We start from the raw sequence: 24359 nt of genomic DNA, 5'->3' as shown, positions 1-24359 counted from the left end.
TCTGGACAGAACATTTAACAACTGGGTTTTGCTTTACACACATATCTCACCTTCCTTAGACTTTAAAGGTTTTTATTTGTTTCTCCACACAGCATAGCCAACAAATCTGTATTGGTAGCACCTATATACAGACTAAACAATGCTCTTACCAAAACTACATGAGATCTGACCTAAGTAAGGTAAAAAAATACAGCAGAGCTACAGTCATATGCATTTAGGACTAAAATACACAGGACCTGTGCTGGATCAGGGCTAATGTGAACAGCTGACCAGAAGCACCTCTCAAGCTGAAGGACAACAGCAGAAGTGGTGACACCACAGTTCTTCTAGAAGTGTCTCTGCTCCTGTCTGCATTAGCAGTTGGTTGAGTGGAAGAACAAAGGCTTTGAGAAGTGAGCACAAGTTTCTCACTTGCTTATTCAGAAGTTTATTTCAACATCATCACCTTATTTTTAAAACTATATTCATGGCTAAAAAAGCAGAAGCATTACTTCATATTAACAGAGTTTTAAAAATAGCATCAATGTGCCCAAACAGACCTATTCACTACTCCAATGATGCCAAGTTTGACTGGAATCACTCTTCCCATGAGCACATCCATAGCATCAGTGCCAGCATCCATGAGATCCAGCTTTGTGATAACAGCAAGGGTTCTTCGACCTACCAAAAGGAAAACACTCACAGGGAAGTTCTGATTTCATCAGAGTAACTAAAACTCATAATTCAGCAAATGGAGAATTAGTGACCTAAATTCATTCAATAGGGAAATACTGCCCATCTAAACCAGTAAGCTAACACACACAGGATTTGTCTGGCACCTCAATATTTCCTGAGCTCCTGGTCTGAAAAAAAGATGTGCCAAGAACCTTTTCTTTAAAATATAACACACTTTTTGAGTCTAAAAAATTAAACCAGCATCTCAGTAAAATCAGGAAGTTCTTGGGTCTTGAAACCTTCATCTGAGTGTAGTTACTTTAGTACTGTAGGTTCTTACTATATAGCATTACTCCTGAAGAACCTGCAACATGATCTGCCACTCCAGACCTTTAAGTTTCAGAATTTTGGGAAGTGATCCAAAAGACGCTGTCGATCATTTTTACAGGAGTAAAATAAAAGGGGTATCTTGAACCAGGACAGTTTAACTGAGCTGACTGCCAGAAGAGGTTTTCCCTCAAGGTTATGTGGCAGACAAGTCAAAGCAGACTTGAAGTTTGAAAACAATGAAGAAATGCTACATTTTATGGAAAGAAAAGTTTGAGGGTACCAACACTAAAACCAACACTAAATTTTAGCCTAATTTTCTGTGTGTTTATTTTCCAAGTGTATTAATCCATGTTCTTTCAAATCACACAATGCCATTTGTTAGTCAATGGTACTGACAGCACTTTGCAAAAGCAAGAAGCAGGCAGCCAGTAGATCTGTTTCAAAGTCCTTAGGTAAATATAAAATTATAATCTTCTTATTCCATTAAATCAGTGAGTTCTCAGTGACATAAATACAGGGGACAGAATTCATCTTACCCTTACTAAAAGTCACTAAACTAACAGCTAGACAGTCAATTACTTAGCTGGGGGTGGCATATTTTCTCTACCAAAGGAAACAATGTTGGACAACAAAGCATGAAGCTGCCCTAAAAGACCACTGTGAAATAGTAAAACTCTGAAAACCCCCAGCATTCTTAACATTATTTTGCTGCTGTGGAAATAGAAGTGACTCCATGACTATTAGAATAGTTACTTGGCCTGCTGGCAAGCCAGAAATCTATCAGTTATTGACTCATCCCAGCATTCTCTTGAGCTACAGAGACTGCAGCAAGAAGTCTTTAAGCAAATATTAAACTTATATTTTCTAAGAAATGTGGTGACATTTACTTTTCTTACTATATTTTGCTTGAACAACCTCAGTTTTGTTTTAGGATTGAGTTTCAAAAAGCAGTTGAATTACAGCATCCAGCTAGCCTTGGTGCTTACCATCTGGATCCACCTCCCGAGCTATTTTCAGGGCTTCAGAAGTGGCCATGTCTGTGTTGGCAGCTGTGACTGCCAGGATAATGGAATTGGGGTTGCTGATGAACTGCAGGATGAGCTCTCTTATTTGAAGTTCAATGTCTTTAGGCTGATCACCAACAGGCACCTAGAGAAAAAAACAAGATGGAACTGTTAAAATTGTGTCTTTGTGCCTGCATGAGTTTTGGTGTCCAAGAACCACGCGCACAACTGGCAGAGTGGGGTGGGGATGTGTGCATGGGCAGGGAAGGAAGCCATCTTTGTCATCTTCATGCCTCAGAAAATTATTGCATATATAACCTGAACAAGAAGGATCTGAACATTTCTCTTAGGATATCCTCACTTTATACAGCCTCTTACACAAAATACACAGAGCCACTCCTGGAGAAGCAATGTTGTAGAGACCTTCCAAGTTGCCAAATACTTATCTATCTGCAGGTACAGCTCTGAGACTGGCAGTTCCTACTTCCTCTATGGAAAGGAACATGCAGCCCACACACCTACCATCACTTATATGTAGAAAGAGGAAAAACATAAGCAAATCTATCTCTGACATCAGCAAAGTGCAGCAGAAACCCAAAACTTACCCCAGAAGACAGTGACATGTCACATTTACATAACACTACTTAACCCCAGGAAAGCAGTTTAACTAGCAATGCAGAACAATGGCAAAGAGTGAACAGGCACACCTTGTTCAAAAATACACACTGAGTCAGAAAAGGAGCATGCTGCACCTTACCTTTGTCATTCCAGGTAAGTCCACAAGAGTCAGATTTACAACATTAGCTGAAAAAATCTTGAGATGAATGGGTTCAGGGCTGATCCCCTAGAAATACATTAATAAGAAGTAATAATTACTGGCCTGGATTATTTAAATTCATCACATGAAAATCCAAAGGCTGTAGTTTCATACTACAAAGACTTTCTTTCACCACATACCTTAAAACACACAGCAAGGAAAAAAGGCCAACCATCTGTCAGCCAATTCTTTTGTCTCTGTCAGCTGCCAGTTTTATAATTACATAAAGGCAGGTATGTAGAAAATCTAAAGCAAGTTTAACTGAAAGTTTATTTTTTACACTTTTATTACAGAATCTTGAAGTAAAGCAACAATTCTCTGTCTTTCAGTTGAAGTAACTGTTCTCATGAACACAGTGAAAAAAATCTCAAGATAGCAAGAAGTATTTCCATGTTCTTCATTAGAACAGTTTAGTGCTTTTCACTCCTAGGTGTTGAAACAAAGGCTGTAGTTTCATCACATACCTTAAAACACACAGCAAGGAAAAAAGGCCAACCATCTGTCAGCCAATTCTTTTGTCTTTGTCAGCTGCCAGTTTTATAATTACATAAAGGCAGGTATGTAGAAAAACTAAAGCAAGTTTAACTGAAAGTTTATTTTTTGCACTTTTATTACAGAATCTTGAAGTAAAGCAACAATTCTCTGTCTTTGAGCTGAAGTAATTGTTCTCATGAACACAGTGAAAAAAATCTCAAGATAGCAAGAAGTATTCCCATGTTCTTCATTAGAACAGTTCAGTGCTTTTCACTCCTGGGTGTTGAAACTCTTCAAGAAAGGTTTAAGCAGCAAGAAAATCAATAGCAAGACAACAGATGGACAGGACAGGATTTACCTTATTGTTTCCTGAAATCCTCTCTGTTTCATTTTCTATTTCCTGACGAATTTCGTCAAAATCTGTATAGATCTGAAGGGAGAAAAAAAGTTTAAAAATCAAATACAGCATTCACTTACTTAAATGCAAAACAATGGTCTCCAAGGGATGGTGAAAAAGTCCCCAAGTATACAGAATATTTTAAAAATATGTAAGAATTACTTGTAGTCCTTAAATTGATGTAAACAGGAATGATCAGTGCTAAAATTTACAGAAATTGGTATTTAATCTGTCAACTAATTCTGTGAGATGGCAGTTATTAGCACTTATGACCAATGTCAGCCACAAGTTGTTAATTTGTGTCCACCTACAGAGAATTCCAAATACTTAAATCCATTCTGTGTCTGGTTGTAATCCTTTGAAGTTAATAAGCAACATGTAGCCTAAACCCCTTCTCATCCTGAAGAGGACAAAGGGCAGTTTCATATTCAAATTTTTCCACTCTTGTAAAAACTCTTCTCCTGCCACCAGCCTAAAAAGGTTAGCACAGAGCTATCCTTCCACTGATTCCCTCAATAAACATCACTTCAATTTCTAGCATTGCCTAGAATGTGAGAAAATCACTTTAAAATAATAAACACTTGTATCATTTATCTGCCAACAAAAATATGACTGTCTTCAAGCAAGAATTAAGCTTTGACTCTTCCTGAGGTGCTGGGTCATCTCAGTTTGTGCTCCTTCACCCTGATGCACATGAGGCTTTTTTTTTCTTTCTCACAGCTTTCTAACAAACCTCTGAAGTAGCCAATTCTTCAATGGACTGAAATGACTTCTGCTTACACCTTGTCCTTGTCCTGTGACATCCATTCTAATTTTGGCAATGCACAAAATAGAATAAACAACAAAATAACCCAAAAAGGACTATGAGAAGTCAGCAGAATCAACGACTCACATAACAGATATTTTAACATTTTTTGTTTTCATAAGTTTTCTACTCATAAAAAGCAACACAAAATCCTCAATATTCTGCCATATAGTACAGCAGGTATAGTACTACCAATAAACATCATATTTTCAGGAAAGTCAAGGGAAGAAATAACAGAATTAAGTATATATCTGTTAAAATATTTATGACACTGCTATTTCATCAAGAGAGTAAACATACCTTGTTTTTGGTATGAAGAAATTTACCCCATTCTGCAGCATCTACCTCTGAAAACAAAAAATGGATACATGAGAAAAAATAGATTTTTCACTAACATTTTTTCCAAGGCCTGGTCATTGAAAACTATGAGATTTTTTTTTTTCAAGCAGCCAAATAAAAATTAGTTAGCTTTCTACAATTAGGTGTTAAATAGCTCAGTATAAACAGATTTATGATTCTGTCTACTGAAGCATTGCACCTCACTACTATGTCTAATTTGTCTCACACAAGGTCCACCTTCCTACCTATGACTGAGCTAATCACCTATCCTGCAATCTTTCAGAAATGGTCTTGTTCACTAAATATCAGCTTGTAACAGAAAACAAAAGAATTATTAGCAATAGCTTAAAAACCTGGGAAAGAAAAGGCTAGCATTTAGCATCTTTTTTTCTAAACCATGCAAGTGAGATCAAATTACAGCTGAAAGAAAAAGTTAGAAAAACCTGTAGAACTAAAAGCAAGCAAACAGAAAATACATAAGAATTCTGCATAACAAAGAAGCCTTAGGAGAACATGTCTCTTCCCAAATCTGTCAGGCACCAAACATCTTCACTCTTGTCAGTCACCACTGAGGCCCAGAATTACTTGGGGACTATGCAAGAGCAGTCCCAGAAACAGCAAAGGAGGTTTTGTTCAAATCCTGCTTTGTAGCACAGGCAGCAATTTGAGTCACGCTGCAAGATATTCACATTTTTACTATTAGGTTTCCAAATATTAGAGGCAAGTTCCATTTCCAATTCTTGGAGTTATTTCCTCTGAGCTCCCTGACACAGCAATCTGCTCTACAAGAACTGTCTACAAGAACTCTGGCCCTTTGGCAAACACATGGTTTACCTACAATCAAGTAATCTTTCCAAACATTTTTTTCACTTAAGTTGAAATTTAAGAAAGTTGATCAAAGTTTTTTTTTTAAGGATTTGGGAATTAAAAGTGCAGGAAGTTCTATGAAGCAGCAACAGCACAGAAGAAAAGCAAAAATTATCTCATTCTAATGCAACAAGGTCAGAAAACTGAAAATCAATCAGATCACAAGACAGCAAAATAATCACCAGAGTAGCTGAAGTGTAAAAGGAAAAGTGTAATCAACCAACAATCAATCATGTGGCATGAAATGTATGTGATTAGTGTATATAAGCATGCACTTCGGGTGTAGGGAGAAAAAGCAAGTGGATAAAGGCAACCTTTAGCAAGGTGTCTTGAATTTTTCCATGTAGCAGGGTCTGCAGTTAAAGAGAAACAGCATTGAAAGGTGTTTAACATTTTTATTCATATTTAATATAGCATTTTATTCAGTTTCAGTACCAGATTCAATTACAAAGAGCACAAATGCATGCAGACAGATGTGCATGCTATTCTAGTATTGATGAGAGTGTGTAACATATTAGCAATATGCACAGAAATAAGACCTTAAACACACAGAAATGATGCCTATAAATCAGATATTCTATACAACAAAGCTGACTTAATGATGATTATTATTGCCATACACTTAATTCTAACAGCCCAATGTATTTTCTTATCTGAGCACAGAAAACAGCACCACTGGGCTCCACAGAGCTGAACTTCTCTGGCAAATTATGTTTCGCATAATTTACTCATAGGAAGAACCAGAAAGAGTAAAGAAACATTTATAATGTCATTGGAAGTAGTGGTACTGTATAGGAAGGAAATCTGATGCTGTGCATCAATATTTTTAAGACTCAATTAAAGAATAACATCAGTTCTGAGACAGATTTAAGAAGAGACAACATATACATTATCCTTCTCAACTTCTAATTTTTCAAAGTAGTTATGGAAACATCATTACAAAAAAAATCCAACTTCTTACTGAGGGGCTGATGAATTTAAAACTCTATTTTCCTGTGCTGTCTGGACAACACCCTGAAAGTACAAGCAGCACAACAAAATGGTAAAGATATTTTTGGTTTGGGAGAAAATTCAGATAGTACAACAATAATCAACTCATCTGTTTGAAAAGATTATCTGGAGAGTTGATGTTTTGCTCAGTCAAAGGTGTGTGTATCATCAACAGAAATATGATTTTTATGGACTGGATCTGTTAAGGAAAATTTTTTAAAACCAAACTTTGATCCCTACTGTTCTGCACAAGAACAAGAAGGCACAAGAGCTATGGAGAAAACATCATCAGGAAAAAGTTTTTGTTTGTATTGGTTGGTAAATAGGCAACATACCAGCCTCCAAAGTAAGTGCAAAATTAAAGGGTTTCTACATTCCAGGTTATTTAACAGGTTTTATTTACTGTTCAGAGGAAATAAAGTAAAATGCACATAGAGGAAGAAACTACAACATGTTCAGTATTGTATTGCTCATCTCCTCTTGAAAATTAAATCTAAGGGAGTAAAGAGAGGCCTTAAGCCAGGAAGAAAAATATACAGCAAGATACCCTGCATTTTAACTTGCTAACACCTATGGAAAAGTTTCCCAATAAATCCAATTTAATGGAAAGGAGCTTTTAGGAAAGGAGGAAGGATTTGCATTTCTCTAAAGGTAACCATGCTCAAGGCAAGGAGAAAGTGCTTTAGCTAGCCTACATTTAGCAACCCACTTTTCTGGTTTCACAAATAATGTTTTTTTATCACTCATTTAACTGCTAAATCAGTCTTCCCTCAGTTATGTTACTTTTGGAAGCTTTTCAGGCAATACCTTCAGAATAATCAACCACCTGATTACACTAAAGATTAAATGCTAGATAAAGGTGTGACAAAACAACACTTTGGTCATGATGAAATCCAGTATTACACACTGTAAGAAATTACTAAAACAGCAGCCATTAAGAACAAACAGATCCTGCTTTTCCAAAAAAACCCCACCACATCTTGTGAATAAAGCAAGTCTATATTTTTCTGGTTTTCCATATCATGTAGCAAGACCTGCAAACCTTAATTAATTCCCAAGAAAAGCAAATACATTACTTGAATTTTCTCAGGACTGCCCTCCACCAAATTGTACTTGTTATGTCCTACTCTAGAACACTCCTTTAAGAAGCTCAGTAAATACATGAATAATTGAAGTCAGTAATCTTTGTACCTCCTCTCTAAAGCAATAGAAATGTTACTCACTTCCAATGGGAGAAGCTGCTGGGAGTCATAAAAGGCCACCTCTTCCACTATGGAAATCCATAGAGGATTTCCAGCAGCATGGCAATGAGAACTTCCCAAATACTACCTGTTGTACCATTTTTCCCATCCTTTACACCACCTAGACTGCAAACACTTTTGAGGGAAAGCTCTTCCTCTCTCTAGTCCTTCTACAAAGCCAAGCCCAGTGAAGCAGGCCACATGAGGGGTAAGAGTCTTATCTGAAGTAGAGAGCAAAAGGCTAACAAAACAATGTTGATTTATCAAGCAATGGATCTGTATTAATTATTCCTGTGCCCTGTATTCATTCTGTCTGCTCAGAATTTGAACAATGTTCAGTTTCCTATCTTGGAACAAATGAAAAAAAGGAACCTTTAAGCATTTACTACTTGGCCACTGTTCTCTCTCAGTTTCCATTTCTGAACTACCATTAAAGGTCTTCACTGCAAGGCCAATTTAATAATTACCAAGACCAGGCCCAGTTCTCTGATAAGTGCTGCTTCTCTTGCAATTTGATCAGAGAACACCACAGTGTGGTATCATCACATCAAACACACCATATGTGCTGAATCACTAGAGGCCAACAATAAACAGCAAAAGCATGAGGAGAACATTTCCTTCCCATCAAATTACACACATTCTCTGTAGAATATACAGATCAGCCTGTTATAAAAAATAGAGAACTTCCCATTTCATGGAAAATTTATCTTTGGTATTTTCTGACTTTCTTGATTTATTGCACACAGTACAAAGGGTATTGCTTGTCCCTCCCTAAGTGAACAGCAGAGCAGTCAAAAGTGCTTTGTGTTAAAAACTGGAAAGCTTTCTGGATGCCAACACTCCAACAGAGGTAAAACTATAAAACTAAAGCTTGTAAGAACCACAGAGTAGCAGCTATTTTGAAATGGCTGTGTTAATATACAATACCAGTAGAGCAAGCATTATGATGGACACAGGTGACAACCACAAAACAGAAGTCAAAAGAGAAGAGAGAGTTGTACAAAACTATCTGTGTGCACAGAGAGTTCAATGCCAGCATTCAGAGAGCAGCATGCCAAGACTGATCTCTCTTGTCCAATGTTCATCTTGTAAAGAAATCCCTCATGTGGATAAAATCCTTTTCTGCAAGACTATTTCCCTCTGGGAAATCCCAAATCCATCTTCAACCCTACCTCAATATCCACCTCATTACAGATAAAATTACCCTCTAAAAATAGACCTCTAATGGCACTTATTACAATGCTGTACAGCACAGCCAGGATAAGAGGTTGTCATCTTTTTTCTTCCCAAGCTACTTGATCCCATCTTCTCAGATGTAACACCACAAACTGAACATAAGCTAGACCAGATCAGTGACACCACCATTCAAACCACAGTTTGCCTGAATTCTGGAGAGAAGACATTTCAAACTCAATTGGTAAATCATAATGTCTCTTCTTATCAAATGCCTGTTCTTACCAAACAAGCCCACATCTCTCTCAGAAGAACAAGATGAGATTATAACATTAACATCTTACATATTGATTGTTTTCCCCAAAAAAATCTAACCAGGCATCATAAATAATAATTTAGCTCAACATCCCTATTAATTTTTAATTTAAAATCCAAATTCCCAAATGAAATGCAACCTAAAACAAAATGGCTCTGCCCTGACTCAGAATACTCCAATTACAAAGCCTCCTTTTACACCTGTAAAGTAGCAAAGAAAAGCAAGAAAATATTTTACCCCACAACTCAAAATGCAAGCATTCTGAGAAGTTCTAGAAATACCAACTATACGCTGCACAGTACAAGCAATGTCAAATTGCATTTAAAGATCTCAAATGTGCCATTTCTAAAAGTTGCACAGTGATTCAATTCTCCATCCTTCAAGGTTTTCAGATAAAGCAGATAAAGACCAGAGAAACCTGGTCTGGACTTCAGAGTTGGCCCTATTTTGAGGGCTAGAGGTCTCCTGAAATAATTTCCAGCCTGAATTGTCCCTAAAATTTCTCACATGGTTTGCATACTAATTGTAATGAACTCTGTGTTCTCTGCTTGTGACAGTGATTAAGATTGGAGCTTAAACCTTTCAAACACCACAATACTGTGGACAGTTACAGAAATCAAAGGCCATCAATGTTACAGAAAAATAAATGCTGTAAAGAACATCTGATACCTTGACTTACTATTGGTAGAAACAAATTAAGAAAAATTTGAACACAATGAGAATTAGTATTTATAGTCCCAAGTTTATCATGCCAACAAAAGCCTGTGCAGTTGTTATTGTCTACATGAAAAAAAGCTAACATCTATCTTAAAATCAGAAGGTGGATATACCCCTGCTGCTCCTAATCAGGAGCATTAGTTGGTATAAAATGAGCATTGAAACTCCCAAGGGACAACTGAGATCACTTTCTTGATCTGCTGAAGGATAAAATAGAAGCAGTGCAGAAGACAAGCTTCAAAGTAAAAACCACAGAACATTTAAAATGCCCTGTGATGCACTTGAAGTCTCTCAGTGCAAGCCAGTAGGGTGGCATGTGTAAGCTACAGAACTTGTCAGTTCAATTCTGTTTGCATCTACTACAAGTTTGTTTTCATTTCTCCAGAACTTACCTATTTCCTACCCTCCTTCTAAAACCTCTCATACTCATCACCCCCTCAATGAAATACCTTATACCTAAACTGCAAAAGGGGAGGGGATGAAAAACACACATAAGAAAATCACATTCTCTACACTCCAGACAATTATCTTTACAAGTGAAATGCCATTTTTGTCAAAAGAAATTCCCAAGAACAGGAAAGCTTAAAACATTAAAGGTATTTTGAATATCCAAAAGATTTTGACTTTGTGACATTTACTAAATGGAAAAAACAGATGTGACAACAGCTGTGTTTTCTTCCAAACAAATTTTAAAAAGCATCCTAGAGTTTTGAGATTAGAGCAACTGATTTTTTGTTGCAAAGGACAGGAAAGAGTTTAATAAAAAGGCAAAACACATTGTTGGATCACACTCACCATTTTCATCTCCAGCTCCTTTGCGGCCATCCTCTGGGGAAACGTGCACCAGCTGCAGGATGAGGGGTCTCCGGGTGACAACTCCAGTCCCTCGTGGGAGCAGGTCCCTCCCCACAAGACTTTCCAACACAGAACTTTTTCCACTGCTCTGAAAGGTGGAATACAGCTACATTACTTTCTGAGACATGAAAATGCTGTGATGTTTTAGTTTGCTTTCATCTGTCTCGTTCTCTGCCACAGAGGAGCGTGTGACAGACTCCCTGCAGACAGAGCGGTGCCACTGCACAGGCACTGAGGGACACAGCTCTGCTACAGGCCAGGAACTGCCTAAACCTGCTTGGGATACTCACAACACATTTCCACCTACATGGTTTGTCCCATGGCTTTTATCTCTTAAAGTCAAACTAAACTCACAGTAGGTTTCAAAAAAATTAATCTCCTATTTAACATTTTCTACCACAATTATCAAACTCTCCAGAAACATTTCTGGAAAAAAAAAAAAAGCTTTTCTTTACAATGCTCAGAAAGAAATTTGATGTCTAGTACTATGTCATGTTCTAACATCTTGAAGTAAAACTGCTGTGTAAACTGAGGAATTTAACCTTCAGGTAGTATTTGTTAGAATTGACAAGGGCTGGCTGTATTGATGCCAGCAGCAGCCACTACACAAACATATATTAACTATGTATACCTGAGTACACAGGCTGCTACAATGTTATATCCTTTCAGTTTGAGGTTTGGTGGGATGGGGGGGGTTTGTTTGGGGGGTTTTTTTGTTGGTTTTTGGGGTTTGGTTTGGTTTTTGTGGGTTTTTTTGTTTTGTTTTGGTTTTTTTAAATCATATATTGTATCAGCTTGGTAAGTACAGACGTTGTTTTATACCCTAAACATAGAAACAAACATTGTTTCATGGCATCCCGCACTCTCTCTCTATATATATATATTTAAGTATTTACATAACAACAAACGGTAAAAAGTTGGTTTTTTACAGTTAAAACATTTTTTACAGTTAGAACATTTTAAATATAGGCTCTCAAAGAATACAGTTGTTTTTTACAGCCTTTTAAAAGGCTGTGTAATTACAAACATTCTTTGAGAGACTACACTTAAAAGGTTCTCCTGCAAGATTTTTGTGTAAGATTCACAATTGGTCCAACAGCAGCTGTGAAAACCTGGGTCTCAAAAGTGATTCCAGACAAAAACCATGTTAAAATTAATAATAAAAAATAGACACAGACATGTCAACATAATAATCTGATTGAGAAGATTTTGTCTTTTTAATAACACTGCATTGAACTCTTCCAGTTTTCTGCATCTCTAAGTCTACATAGTGATGCCATGAGAAAACCTGCTCTCACAGCCATTGCCACCATCTAGGAAATATTTCTGTCTTAATGCAACTTCCAAACAATTCTCTTGTCAAAAAACAAACAAATAAGAAAACAAAACCAAAAAAGGAAACCAACAGCTGCTTCTGACAGCTGGAATGTGCATTATGTAACTGCTACAGAACCTCCACTCAGCCTACCAGTTCTGAAGTAACAGATCTGAGACTTCAAGCAAATTTTGAGTATGTAATCTAGCATAACATGATAAAAAAACTGATGAATATCCTTAAATCTCACAAATTTAGTGACATTAAGTGACTTTTCTAAAACTGAAAAATAGATTAGAGATCAAGCAACATGTTACTATCAGACAGTACATTTCTACTAGTGCAGTAAAACAAGACACAAATATATTATATGAGAGCTTTAAAACCTACTGAAATAGAGCTTGTATGCAAAAAGACAAAATAAATATTAAAATACAAGGCCAAACCCCTATAAAGTTTGAACAGCAACAAATGAAGCCTTCTTTTATTGTACCACTTTATTGTATAGGCTTTATGGCCCAGAAAAAAAGATGTTTTATCAAAAAATATCATTTGTCTCAATAGGTAAATAACACACCAATGCAGATTATGTGTATTATTCAAAGTAAACCTAAATCACATTTGACAGCAGTGAGATCAATGATCAATGGTTTAGAAATACTTGGAAAAAGAGCAGGGTCAAGCAGAAATGCAGCCTTATTAAGATTTGTTTTTCCTTCAAAAGACTCCCATGAAAGTTATTAATAATTTTCTTCAACTGTCCTTCTCCAAATCAGCTTTGGGCACCTTCCCTGCAAGCACCTTATAACAGACCATTGGGCACTGAACTCTTACCAAAAAACTTGAGTACAACCTGACCAAAGCATGAACTAGGTCTGCAAGCCTCCCTAACAAAGTTCCTGTTCTGGCCCACTTCTGAGGAACTACTGATATTATAGACTGTGAAAAAACAAACTTCACAGAGACAAATAACAAAACACTTCCCAACAAACTTACTTAAAACAAGTGAAATGCCTAACCAAAAACATGAGAGATGATAGAGGCTCATCTTCTGCATTGGAAAAAAAATAAAAACAAAACAAAAAACAAAGACCAGTGCTTCATTTATTAAAAATATTTCAAATTTTAAGAGGCATCTGGATGTGTGGATGTGGCACTTGGGGACATGGCTTAGGGGTGATTATTCTGGGTTGATGGTTGGACTAGATGATCTTGAAGGTCTCTTCCAATCTTGAGGATTCTGTGGTCTCTTGAGCAAGATTTCTTTAGGCATGGGAAAAATGATGGCTCAGTCTCACAAGGCTGGAGATCAGACTTAGATGAAGTGGCTTCTCATGAACATATAATCCAAGCACATAAGGGATAGTAACAAATAGCAGGAATCCTTATCAACAACCTCCTTTCCATGAAAGGAAACCAAAATCCATGGGACAAGCTGCTGCACACTGTTGCTCTTCAGCCTTTCCAAAGGAGGGGGAATGCAGGAAGCTAAAATGGGTACACCAATCTCTGTGTAGCAGCAAACCACTGTGCCTTACACCACTGCCAGTTACCTCTGGATGGGGAAGGAACAATCTGGATCCTCTGCAAACACACTAAATGAAACATTGCAGTGCTCCCTGCATCAGGAAATTCTTGCAAATTGCATTACACTCCCAACTACAGCAATCTGCTGCTGGAATACAATTATCTAATGACGCACTTCTTAATCTGGACTCCTCAGCATCCATTACCAAGAACTGTCTGGGAACACGGTGCAGAAAGCAGCAAACACAAAGCTGATCTTGTTCTGCCTGTGAGGGGGAAGCAAGGGATGTGGGTCTGCTAAGAATACAAAGTCACTTCAGCCAGTCCTTCATACAACAGATGTAGACAGACACTAACACTGATAACCAAAGGAATTTAAGGCATGAGTCTGCAGAAGTACCACACTTGTTTTGTCATCCCATTAAAATGCTCATCGTAATTTTAAGCGTGAACTGAAATCCACAAATTCATTTCATGATGGGTCAAAAAAAGCATTAACAAACTCTAGCTTTTCATAGGTGATCAGGCAGATTTTCCCTCTGGACACCAATATCTGATCCTAACCTGAAATATCTACTAGCTGTGATATCTAGAGGAACTTAATAGAAGCTGCTCAGACAAAAAGGAGGGGGGGAAAACACAGGAACATCTTGTGTCCCTCCTCTAACCTTTGTGTCAAACTACCATGGCTGAGTGTATTACACTGTGCTCTGCCATCCACCATTAATTTCACAGAGAAACACCTGTGTCTGGTGGATGGTAAAACCATTTGCCCCCAAATTACTAAGAGAAATAGAGATGATGCACACAGGACTTCAGTATTTTACATTCTATGTACTGTCAGTGTGCTGAAACCTTACCAGCACTCTCACTGCCTCTGTAACACCTGTTACAAACACCTCTCCATGTTCATCTATGGTTTAGATTAACTTGAAGATGATGATGACAATCAAGGATGAAGGGCAGTCACTGGGAAACAATTGTGCACTTACCCTCCCAAACTAAAAAGCTGTGAGCTGTAAGAATTGTGATCCACTCCAAATACTAGCACCTCTACTTTTAACAGTCCTCATGGGGTTGCTTTGCTTCCTTATCCTTCATTTCTTCTTTACTTGTCCCTGCATGGTTCAACAGTGCACACTGAAGTATCAAAAGGCATTTGCTCCCATCCATTACACTAATTCTTAAAAGAAAATGTGGGTTACAATCTGCTGCATTACAAACCACAGTTTTAGGAATTGAGAACACACAGCAAGTGCATGATTTTATAATTGTCCAGCTTCATTAACAGCCGGAGATGTTACTTCCAAAAACACTTTAGGGCTGTTGACAAGTCAGATGGAAGAGACTCCATCTGGAAAATGCTGAAGCAACACTCTGAACAACCATTCAAATTCACCCCATCCCATTTACTTCATTGGCTTTCTTACTCTATTTCCAAATCCTCATTAGTGCTGCTATTTTAGGAGTCTTGTTCCTTACACCAAACAGAATGCAAAGATGTTTTCTCCATATCAAAAAAAGAACCCTGACCCAATCCTCTTGCAGCACTGAGTTATTCTCCATTTTTAAACCCTGCCTACAGGGACAAAGGCCTAGAAGACCCTAGAAGGGCAAAGAAAGGATCCAGCACCTCAGCATTGTCCATATTCACTGTCCCTGGATCACCTGTCACAGACAGCAGGAAGCCTTTAATTCCCTATTTCTCTTTTTCCTTAACTCCTGATCCAGTGCTGCCTTTGATGCCCTTACCACTAACAGTGGCTTTCTCAATACCATCTCTGCCCATGCAGGCAGGATTTTTATATCCCTGAGCAAGCTTGTCCTTGTTTCCACCTCCTGCACGAGTGTGCTGTGCTGAGGCTGAGTCATGAGTTCCCTCAATTCTGCTCTCCTTAAACCTCCACTCATTCTCCCAAGCAAGTGGAAGGACTATTGCTTTGTGCTCCATGGGGCTGTCCTTAAAGGAATGCCAGGTCCCTTGTGATTCACTGTCCTTTAGCTCACAGGGTCTCACCAATTAGCTCAGTAAATAAGCAAAGTCTGCTCTTACTCTTCTGAAGCCCATGAAGCAAGCAGGCAAATTAACACAAGGCTCACCTGGAGTCTCACTGATGCACAAGAACTATCAAATTTCTTACAGTCACATGCTTGGATTGGTGACTGTTGTACATTTCAAGTACTATTAAAATGATCATGGACTTGAATCAGCTGCAACAAACTTCAAGTCATCTGACAAGCATCTCCTGCCTTCCTTTGTCTATCTCTAGACTTCATAAAGTCTTTGTCTTCCACATCTGTGGGGAAAAAGCCTTGTCCAATAAACTATTGAAAAACTTTCAAACAAAAAATTAGTTGAAAGGAGTGTAAAATTTAGCTCATTGCTTTAGAACAGGGCAAATGGATAAGTTTTTTTACTATTTCATGCAATAGGGAAAAAAATGCAAAGAACTCCTGCAACACAACACAGACTTTTTATAGGAGAGCACAAGAAAATAGAGATAGTCATGTCAGAATTCCCTGACTTTGGGAGTGACACAATACAAACATTCAAGTAAGGAGCTGTGAAGAAAGAGAAACTTCTCAATGAGACATACTAAATCCTGAGGAGCTCTCTATTAAGGAAAGCAATGCATCTGGGATGGAATGGTGGCAATGCTGCAGTTTCTGCCATACAAGTACAAAATTCCTGCTGGTAAATCCTGCCCTTGGCAATCTGTACACACAGAATTTCCTAAATTTTCACTCTATCATTGGGAAATAAAAGCTAATAAAAGCACTTGTGCTGGGATGTCATCCACACACTGGTGCTTTAAAAAGTTATTTGCAGTAGCCATTTTGGAAGAGTTCAGCCTGCTATAACTAAAGAACAACAGTATTTCTTTTTCTTTCCTTATTTTGCAAATACAAATTATTCTGGAATACAAGGTGAGTACACATGTAGTTTCACAGCAGTTCCACAAAGGAACTGCTTTAGCTGGAACAGATAACAAAATTTTCCTATTCAAACTAGGAATGCCCCAAGCTAGGCTGGCTCTAACCAGCTAACAAATTTAAAAATTTATTTACTAATCAAAAAAGAATGCTAAAGCTATAAGCAGGCCAAATGGACTATTTTAAGACATTGTTTGAAACAAAATAACACTTCTAAAAGATGCAGAAGAAACAAGAGGCTGATCCCAACTTGAGGAAGCAGTAAAACCAGCATAATGCACCGCTCATTGTTGCAAAATACATGCAAGATCTTGTCCAGACTACAAGACTCTTGTTCCTGCAGGGCATCCCCCATTTACTTGAATAAAGAGCTCTGAGTAAGTCATGGAGAGATGCAAAGCCACAGGAACTACTCCACATAAAGCAGCTCATGCACCAGCAGTAAGGAACGGCAGAACTGGCACAGCTCAGCCCGAACTCTTCAGAAATCCTGCATTTACACCATATCTAACTGCAGACAAGTGCCAAACAGCAAATACAGCAATGATTAGCAGATGTTTTCTTCCTCAGCACATCAATTCCCAAAGCCCTCCAATAATTAATTCAGGAAAAAAAAAAAAAGCCTCATCTAAGTAGAAAGAAGTTCCAGGCTCTCAGTTCCATCATGGAACTGAGGTATTTCACAAGATTCACATTTGCAAGCCAGATACCCTGACCTCACACAGTACTGTGGATACTGCTATATTCATGACTAGCGGTAAAGTAAATCAAAATAAAACCAACTTGCATATTCAAATTTTAAAAGTTCTAAACAACAGTATTATTAAAACAAACCCAAACCCCAAATCTCTAAGTTAGTCAACCTTCTGGCTACTATACAAACAAATATTTTCCAACAACTACACAGGCATTTTCTCTCCAGATTGTGAAAATCAAATGCCTGTGCTGTTTTAATTTGCTTCCCCTCCATCTTCCTGAAAATATGTTTTCTTTGCACTGTGCCCCCTGGACAACACACAAGATTCACCTGGTCTAATTAAAACATGAGTTTTCCAAGAAAAACAATTGCCAATCACAAGATGAACAGAACAGGGCCCTTGCAGTAAAGCATCAAAACAAAACAAAGCACACAAACAAGAAAAGAGAAGCACAAGACTTCTTTATCCACATCCTTCTACAACTGTGAATTCTGTGCAGACTCTCCACTCTTCCAAAATAACCAGGCATTTGCAAACAATGAAATTAATATCCTCTACATGGTGTTTAATAATGTTCTCATATTAAGGATCATAAAATGCAGGATCAAGTTATTAGATCTATAATTTTGTTTTAATTCACATGAAGTCTACAGATAAAAACAGTGAAATGCCATCCTTCCAATCACAGAAACCTTCAGCACCCAAAAAGTTCAGCTGCTCAGAAGCACAAGAAGCCCATCAGAGAATAGAAGCAGCACAACACTAAATGTTGTTTGCACTATATCACATCAGCAGTAACATTTCTATTATGCCTGGTAAATGCAAATAGCTAATTAACGTCAGCCTCACTTTGCTGCCTGTCTGAAACAAACACAACAGTCAGGGCATGACTTGACAGAAGCAAAGGATGGCAAAAAAAGGAAAACAGTTACACCCAAAACCAGAGACTGTAAATGTCAGATGTGAAAACAAAGAAAAAAAAAAAACAAATGAAATCAGGAAGTTTGCAAAACATGTGGGAGAAAAAAACAAACTGTCCCCAGCCAGCATGGAAGCAATGCTCTGGTTATATCCTCTATTCCAATGTAGATACAAATGGGGTTTTGCATCTGCTTGAATTGCTTAAAAGATCCTTGGACAAAACAACAAGAACAAAACCCCACAACAACCAAACCAGCCCAGCAAGAGAGGAGGGAGGGAGACACAGCTGTGCCTGGCATGGGGCTTTCCTCCTTGCTTGGTACAAACTGGAGTTTCCTTCACCCTAACCTGGCTTTTTGCCAACACTGAATGAGGCTACACTGAATGAGCTGAGCGGTTTGGATTTCTGCTCCCCTGCCAGGGAAAGGCACAGAAACTCTGCAGAACACCTCAAGCTCCAGCCAAAGGTGCCAGTCTCTCTCAGACAGGATGCTTTGATAGCATCTGCTGGATTCATCTCCTCATCCCACTAGCCAGGGCTGTACATCACCTTCCCACTGCTGTCAAATTCTTGACAGCCAAATTAGCATTTTTCCAACTATTTATCTTACCAGAACATAAATTTATACATGTCCACGTGCTCAAGCTGTGACCTCACATCAAGAAACCTTCCAACTTGCAGTAAAAAGTGGTTTAGCATCAGCATCAAGCACACTTACACCAAACAGTAAAAACAAAAGGAATAACTGCAATGCTTATCTGTGAGGCAATCTCAGGGGAAAATCCAAGAGAATGGATTTATTAATTAATAAATACTGTAAACTACACCTCCCCATTTAGTCACAAAATGACACTGAGCAAAAGTACTCCATAAATGTACATATGAAAGGTCACTCCAAAATCTCACTTGTCAATTCCATCACTTGCTACATCAATTTCACTACAATATCTCCACTTCAAACTACCAAGTGCAAATAAAGCCCACAAGGTGTTTTATAATGTCAGTATTAGAAGAATTTTGCTACAAAGCTGACACTAAAGTTTGTATAAAATTAGGTTGATGACTACTAAAATCTCCAAACATATTCCAGAAATTAAGGGCACAAAAAATAAAGACAATTCATTTTTACCTATTTCTAGGCAGGTATTTTGTTGTCTGGCTGGTTTTCTTCAATTTCTTCTAAATCTTATGATCACTTTGGTAGTGTAGGCATTTAATTTTTGTGATACCACCTATCCACACAAAAGGCCATAATTAACCAAATCACTTTTCATCCCCTTGCCTCCTTTACTGTAGTTTTAATGTGTTTAGTTGAGGATCTTCAATACCACCTTGCTATCCCTTAAAATATAGAGCATAAAGCATCTGTATAAACCAGAACACTGAGTATTACATTATGAACTCATATTTTTATATCATATCCCTAACCTGGACGCTTTTTATTTTTTTTTTCCAATTCAGTCATACAGTTCTAAAAATGGAACTGGAATAGTGAATTGGGGAAAAAATAGAACACCTCTCTGGAAATGGCAGAAAAACCCTGAAACAGTGAAGAAAAATTGACAGTCTGAAGGTGTCCTCTGAGTTCTACCAGCACAGTCCCCAGTTTTCTTAAATGACCCTGTACTAGGATACAGAAATAACTTACACAATATTTATAGGGAGAATGAGAAGGAATTCTCATATGACTGAATGGCAGGAAAACCACTACAAGTGCAGGAGGCCATCTAGATGTGCAAAATTTACTGAGAAACAATTCACAATTAGCACCAAAATGTATCTAGAAAGGGGAAAAATTAAAATATTTCAATTGCTCAGGGCACAAGGGAGGTAGGAAATGAATCCCAAACAACAGAGGTGGGGGAAAGGGAACATGGGAAATAGAATTTAGGCTTATAAACAGCTTCTAGTCCTAAATACTCTAGAAAATAAAGAATTAACTTAATGCACAGAATGAGAAGCAGAGAAAGACATAAGCACAAATAAACAAAAGGGTAGAGAAGAGACAGAAAAATAAACAGAAAACTACTTCAAAAAGCATTTTTCCTCTCCTTGCTGAATATGTAAAAAGGTCATTTAAAAAAGCAAGTGGCAAATTGAAAGCAAAAAAGCATAACTCAATTAACAGAGAATTACAGAAACCTGAAATGGCAGCATTTGTCTCCTACAGAAAAATGAAGGTTAAAAATTCAAGACTGTTTATCGTGAATATTATTCAAAGACAAAAAAGCAAAGACAGCATATGCCAGTGGGCTACAGATACATCAGCTGTGTGAACAAACTTAAAGGCCACACAGCACTTCACAAAGAAACAACACTGTCTAAAAGGCACATGTGAAAAAAAGGGAAAAAGCTGCCAGCAACAAAAATATCAGCTCTAATGCCACATTTCTAGAAATGTTGTCTCCAATAAGCTAACTCCAAATTGACAGACTAATAATATTTTATTTCAACTAAACTAATTGCATAAAACAACCATCTATGGAATTATGATGTCAGTAAAGACATTTTTTTCTTCCAACAACCCTGACTAAAACAAAAACACCCCAAAATACAGCTTGCTAGATATTTTGACAGATATTTTTCTGGAGACCATAGAGGACTTTGTTTTGGCATGATAGGAAACTTCATGCTAATTCAAGGGTGCTCATAAATATCACGGATACAGCACTGAATAGATATTGATACTGATGGGGAGACTAATGAAGGCAAACATGTCAATACTGCTTTAACTCTCAGTATTTACTTATGGAAAGTATTTACACCTGGGAAAAGATAACTGGGACAGAGTTGTTGAAAAGTAGTTTTAAAAAATGCCACTTCATGAAGTGAAACTGGAAAAAATACTTTTTTAACCTTACATAGAAAAATGCCGTTGCATTTACACATACAGCTGGTGTTTTAACTAATCAATAAAAATCCTGAGTAGAGAGTGCTTGGTATTGAAGTCTTTGGTGAGCAAGCTACTGCCAAGGAGCACAGCCCATTCAACACACATTTAAATTTCACAGAAACAAAATGAGAGATCCATTAGCTTCAAATCTTAGCTTCATCTGCTACTCCCTTGTGACCGATGCAGCTCTGGTCAGGCATCTTCAGCTGCCAAAAGTTCTGCTGTAGAGCAGCATCCCATCTGAAGAGATAGGAGCGGCCCTGAGCTATCTGGGAGCCCAGCAGCATTACCAGCTCACACGCACGTGTTGCAACTGTTGCAGCCAACAGCCGCCGGCCTCGCCTCTCACCTCCACCGCCGTCTCCGGCTCAGACAAAGCGTCCGAACGGCACAAGAAGGAAAGGACAACCATTCACGGCCGCACGATGCCGTCCCGCTAGCACATCCCTTCTGCTCGGCCTCGCTGCCCAAGAAGGGAGCCAGGCACCGGGTGCGATGGCGGTCACGCTGACGCACCGGGGCGGCCGCCGCTCCCCGGCTCCCCGACACCGCCCGCATCCCCTCGGTGGCTCGGGGGCACCGGCCCCGCCCGCAGCCCCGCGGAGCTCCCGGGCCGCTCCAAGCGCTCCGGAGCGGCGCCCAAGGGCGGCGGGCGGGCGGCGCTCCCAGCGCAGCCGGGGCTGAGGCAGCGGAGCCGCCGAGGGCGTGCGGGGGGAACGCGGGCACCGAGGGCGCCCCGCCCGCCCTCGCCCGCCGCGTCCCCCCGTGCCCTTGGCGGAGGCAGCCGCGGCTCGGCGGCGGCGGAAGCGCCACGGACACCCCGAGCTCGCCCTCGGGGAGGGGAACGCCCGCGCCCCGGGCCCGGCCCGCCTCACCTGCGTGCCCACCACCACGATCTGCGGCAGCTGGATGATGTCGGCCCCCACCGTGTTGAACACGTCCTGCAGCTTGTTGATGACGGGGATCAGCGCCTCCATAGCGGCGGGCGAAGGGACGGGCCGGGCGAGGCGTCGGCGGGCGATGGACGCGACGGGCACCGGCGGCTCCCTCAGCCGCCCCCTGCGCCTGCCGCCATCGGCGCCGGCCCCCGCGCACGGCCCGGCCCCCGGCAGCCCCTGCGCGCCCGCCGCGCGCACCGGCGCCGCCGCAGGGCACCATGGGAGTTGTAGGCCGTGGGGCTGAGGGGCCGCGCCCTGCTCGGACAGCGCCAGTTTTGTATCACAAAATCTGCCGGGTTTTATTACACAGAATCACAGAATCAGCGAGGCTGGAAAAGAGCTCTGGGATATTTGGGTCCAGCCTGTGATGGAACACCCGCATGTCAACCAGACCGAGGCACTGAGTGCCACCTCCAGTCCTGCCTCAAACACTCCCAGGGACGGTGGCTCCAGCACCTCCCATTCCAATGCACAATCACTCCTTCTGTGAACAAATTCGTCCTAATGTGAAAAATGCATGTTATATGGCTCTATGCATATATTTACTATATGTAGTGTGTTGTACTGATTAGTAGTGCTGTATTCACATTTTAATAGTATGGTAAATGTAGTTTTGTAATTTGTTGTTTTGTAGTTAAAATGGAACTGTTGTACTTTAAATAGAAAGTATGTATGTGGGATATTTTTTTAAAGAGAGGAATGAGGTACTCGCACTGAGATAGCAGCTGCAGGACACCTAAATCTTTCAGAGAAAAAGAATTTATTGCTCCCTTATCAGAAGAATCTAACTTCTTCCTGCCTTGCTCAGCCCTGAAGACACTGTCAGGATTCAGAGGAAGAAGTTGACACTGACCAGACAGAATCCTTTGTTTGAATTGAATTTATGCATCATGTATGAGATGTATGAATATGCAATGGGCTGTTGCTTTTAAGGGTTAATCCTCTGTTAACTTGTGTCCTCTTTCGGGCTTATTTTGCCCAGAAAGAGGCACCTGGACTGTCTATAACTCTTTGTTTTTGTTGTCTTGTATTGTCCCAACCTAATTGTTTAAATTTTTATTACTCTAATTATATTACTATTTTTATAACCATTTTATTACTATTAAACTTTTAAATTTTTAACAACAAGTGATTGGCGTTTTTTCACAAGGTATAATGGAGGTCATTTCTGGGGAGGAACAGAACTGGAGATCTGCTCCTATGAAGTGCACAGTGAAAGGAATATTCTTCCATTTCTGTTCACATATTGAGGATTGCAATAGACACATGTGGAACAGCTATATTTATTCTGTTTGCTTTCTTGGGGATGTGTTTTGTTTTGCTGTGAGGCTCTTGGATAATCATGTGAAATTCTGTAACCTAGATGTGTAATAATAGGTTAGGTTGAGGTGTCTTAGGAAGTGGGAAACTGTGTGAGATCTAATACTCAGCTGTGTTATAAAAAGAGATAGAATGAAACCAGAGCATGACTTGTGATGCGAGATCACAACAAATAAGCTGTCTCATCTTCAAATGTCTTTCCTTTGAGTGGATTTTCTGAAAGATAAATTATGAATATGCTGGCACTGAGTTAATTTGGACTTTGTTCTTTCTTGTAAGCAACAGAGTAAAAAGGCTTCTGAAAGCTTCAAGTTTTGGATGGCATTAGAATTCTTATTCTTGTTCTGTACAAATTAGTCTTTTGCAGTCTTCATGTCTTGAAACACTCAAATGTCAACAGAAAGAACAAGGATATGTGTTCTTATTTGTACATCTTTTCAACAAAGTTTCTCATTCTTGGCTGAGGAATTTAACACTGTTCGTCACAGGGATAATATTTTTTGTGATAAAAGCATAAAGATGGCTAAGCAAATTGGAACACTTCAAAATTCAGTGTATTCAGCACAGAGAGAAAGAAAGAGCTAATGCGTGTAAAATTTTGGGAAGAAGGTCCTGAATTATTGGTCAGGGCTTCCTGTCACACAAACATTATCCAGTGATTTCACTCATTAGCTCTCAGCACGCTGATGACTCCCAGAGATCATTAATACCAAAAAGTCATTTGGCATCCACCTCTCCAGCTTGCAGGACAAAGGGAAGTGTTTCTCTGACACAGCAAATAATCTTTTTAACAGATTAGCTGTTCCCTGTCAAGGCTGATCTCCTCTCCTTCC

The 24359-nt window shown here is 39.2% G+C and overlaps 1 protein-coding gene across 4 annotated transcripts in view; it reads right to left on the bottom strand.

Moving 5' to 3' along the window:
- The window catches only part of DNM1L (dynamin 1 like), a 36605-nt gene extending 14243 nt beyond the window's left edge, over positions 1 to 22362 (bottom strand). For 2 of the 4 annotated variants that reach the window (XM_058805771.1, XM_058805773.1), the window contains exons 1-8: positions 22144 to 22362; positions 10920 to 11067; positions 6002 to 6040; positions 4782 to 4828; positions 3638 to 3709; positions 2746 to 2832; positions 1971 to 2133; positions 540 to 660 (exon numbers count right to left, since the gene is read on the bottom strand). In XM_058805771.1, the coding sequence (XP_058661754.1) occupies positions 540 to 660; positions 1971 to 2133; positions 2746 to 2832; positions 3638 to 3709; positions 4782 to 4828; positions 6002 to 6040; positions 10920 to 11067; positions 22144 to 22245 (779 nt within the window). In that variant the 5' untranslated portion in view covers positions 22246 to 22362. The remainder of the gene's footprint in view (positions 1 to 539; positions 661 to 1970; positions 2134 to 2745; positions 2833 to 3637; positions 3710 to 4781; positions 4829 to 6001; positions 6041 to 10919; positions 11068 to 22143) is intronic. The other 2 variants (XM_058805772.1, XM_058805774.1) reach the window with 1 other exon arrangement.
- Positions 22363 to 24359: the final 1997 nt, after the last annotated feature.

This window comes from Ammospiza caudacuta, chromosome 5 (genome assembly GCF_027887145.1).
Source record: "Ammospiza caudacuta isolate bAmmCau1 chromosome 5, bAmmCau1.pri, whole genome shotgun sequence".
Taxonomy (NCBI): Eukaryota; Metazoa; Chordata; class Aves; order Passeriformes; family Passerellidae; genus Ammospiza; species Ammospiza caudacuta.
The sequence above is the reverse complement of the archived record's forward strand: the minus strand, read 5'-3'. Positions and strand labels throughout refer to the sequence as shown.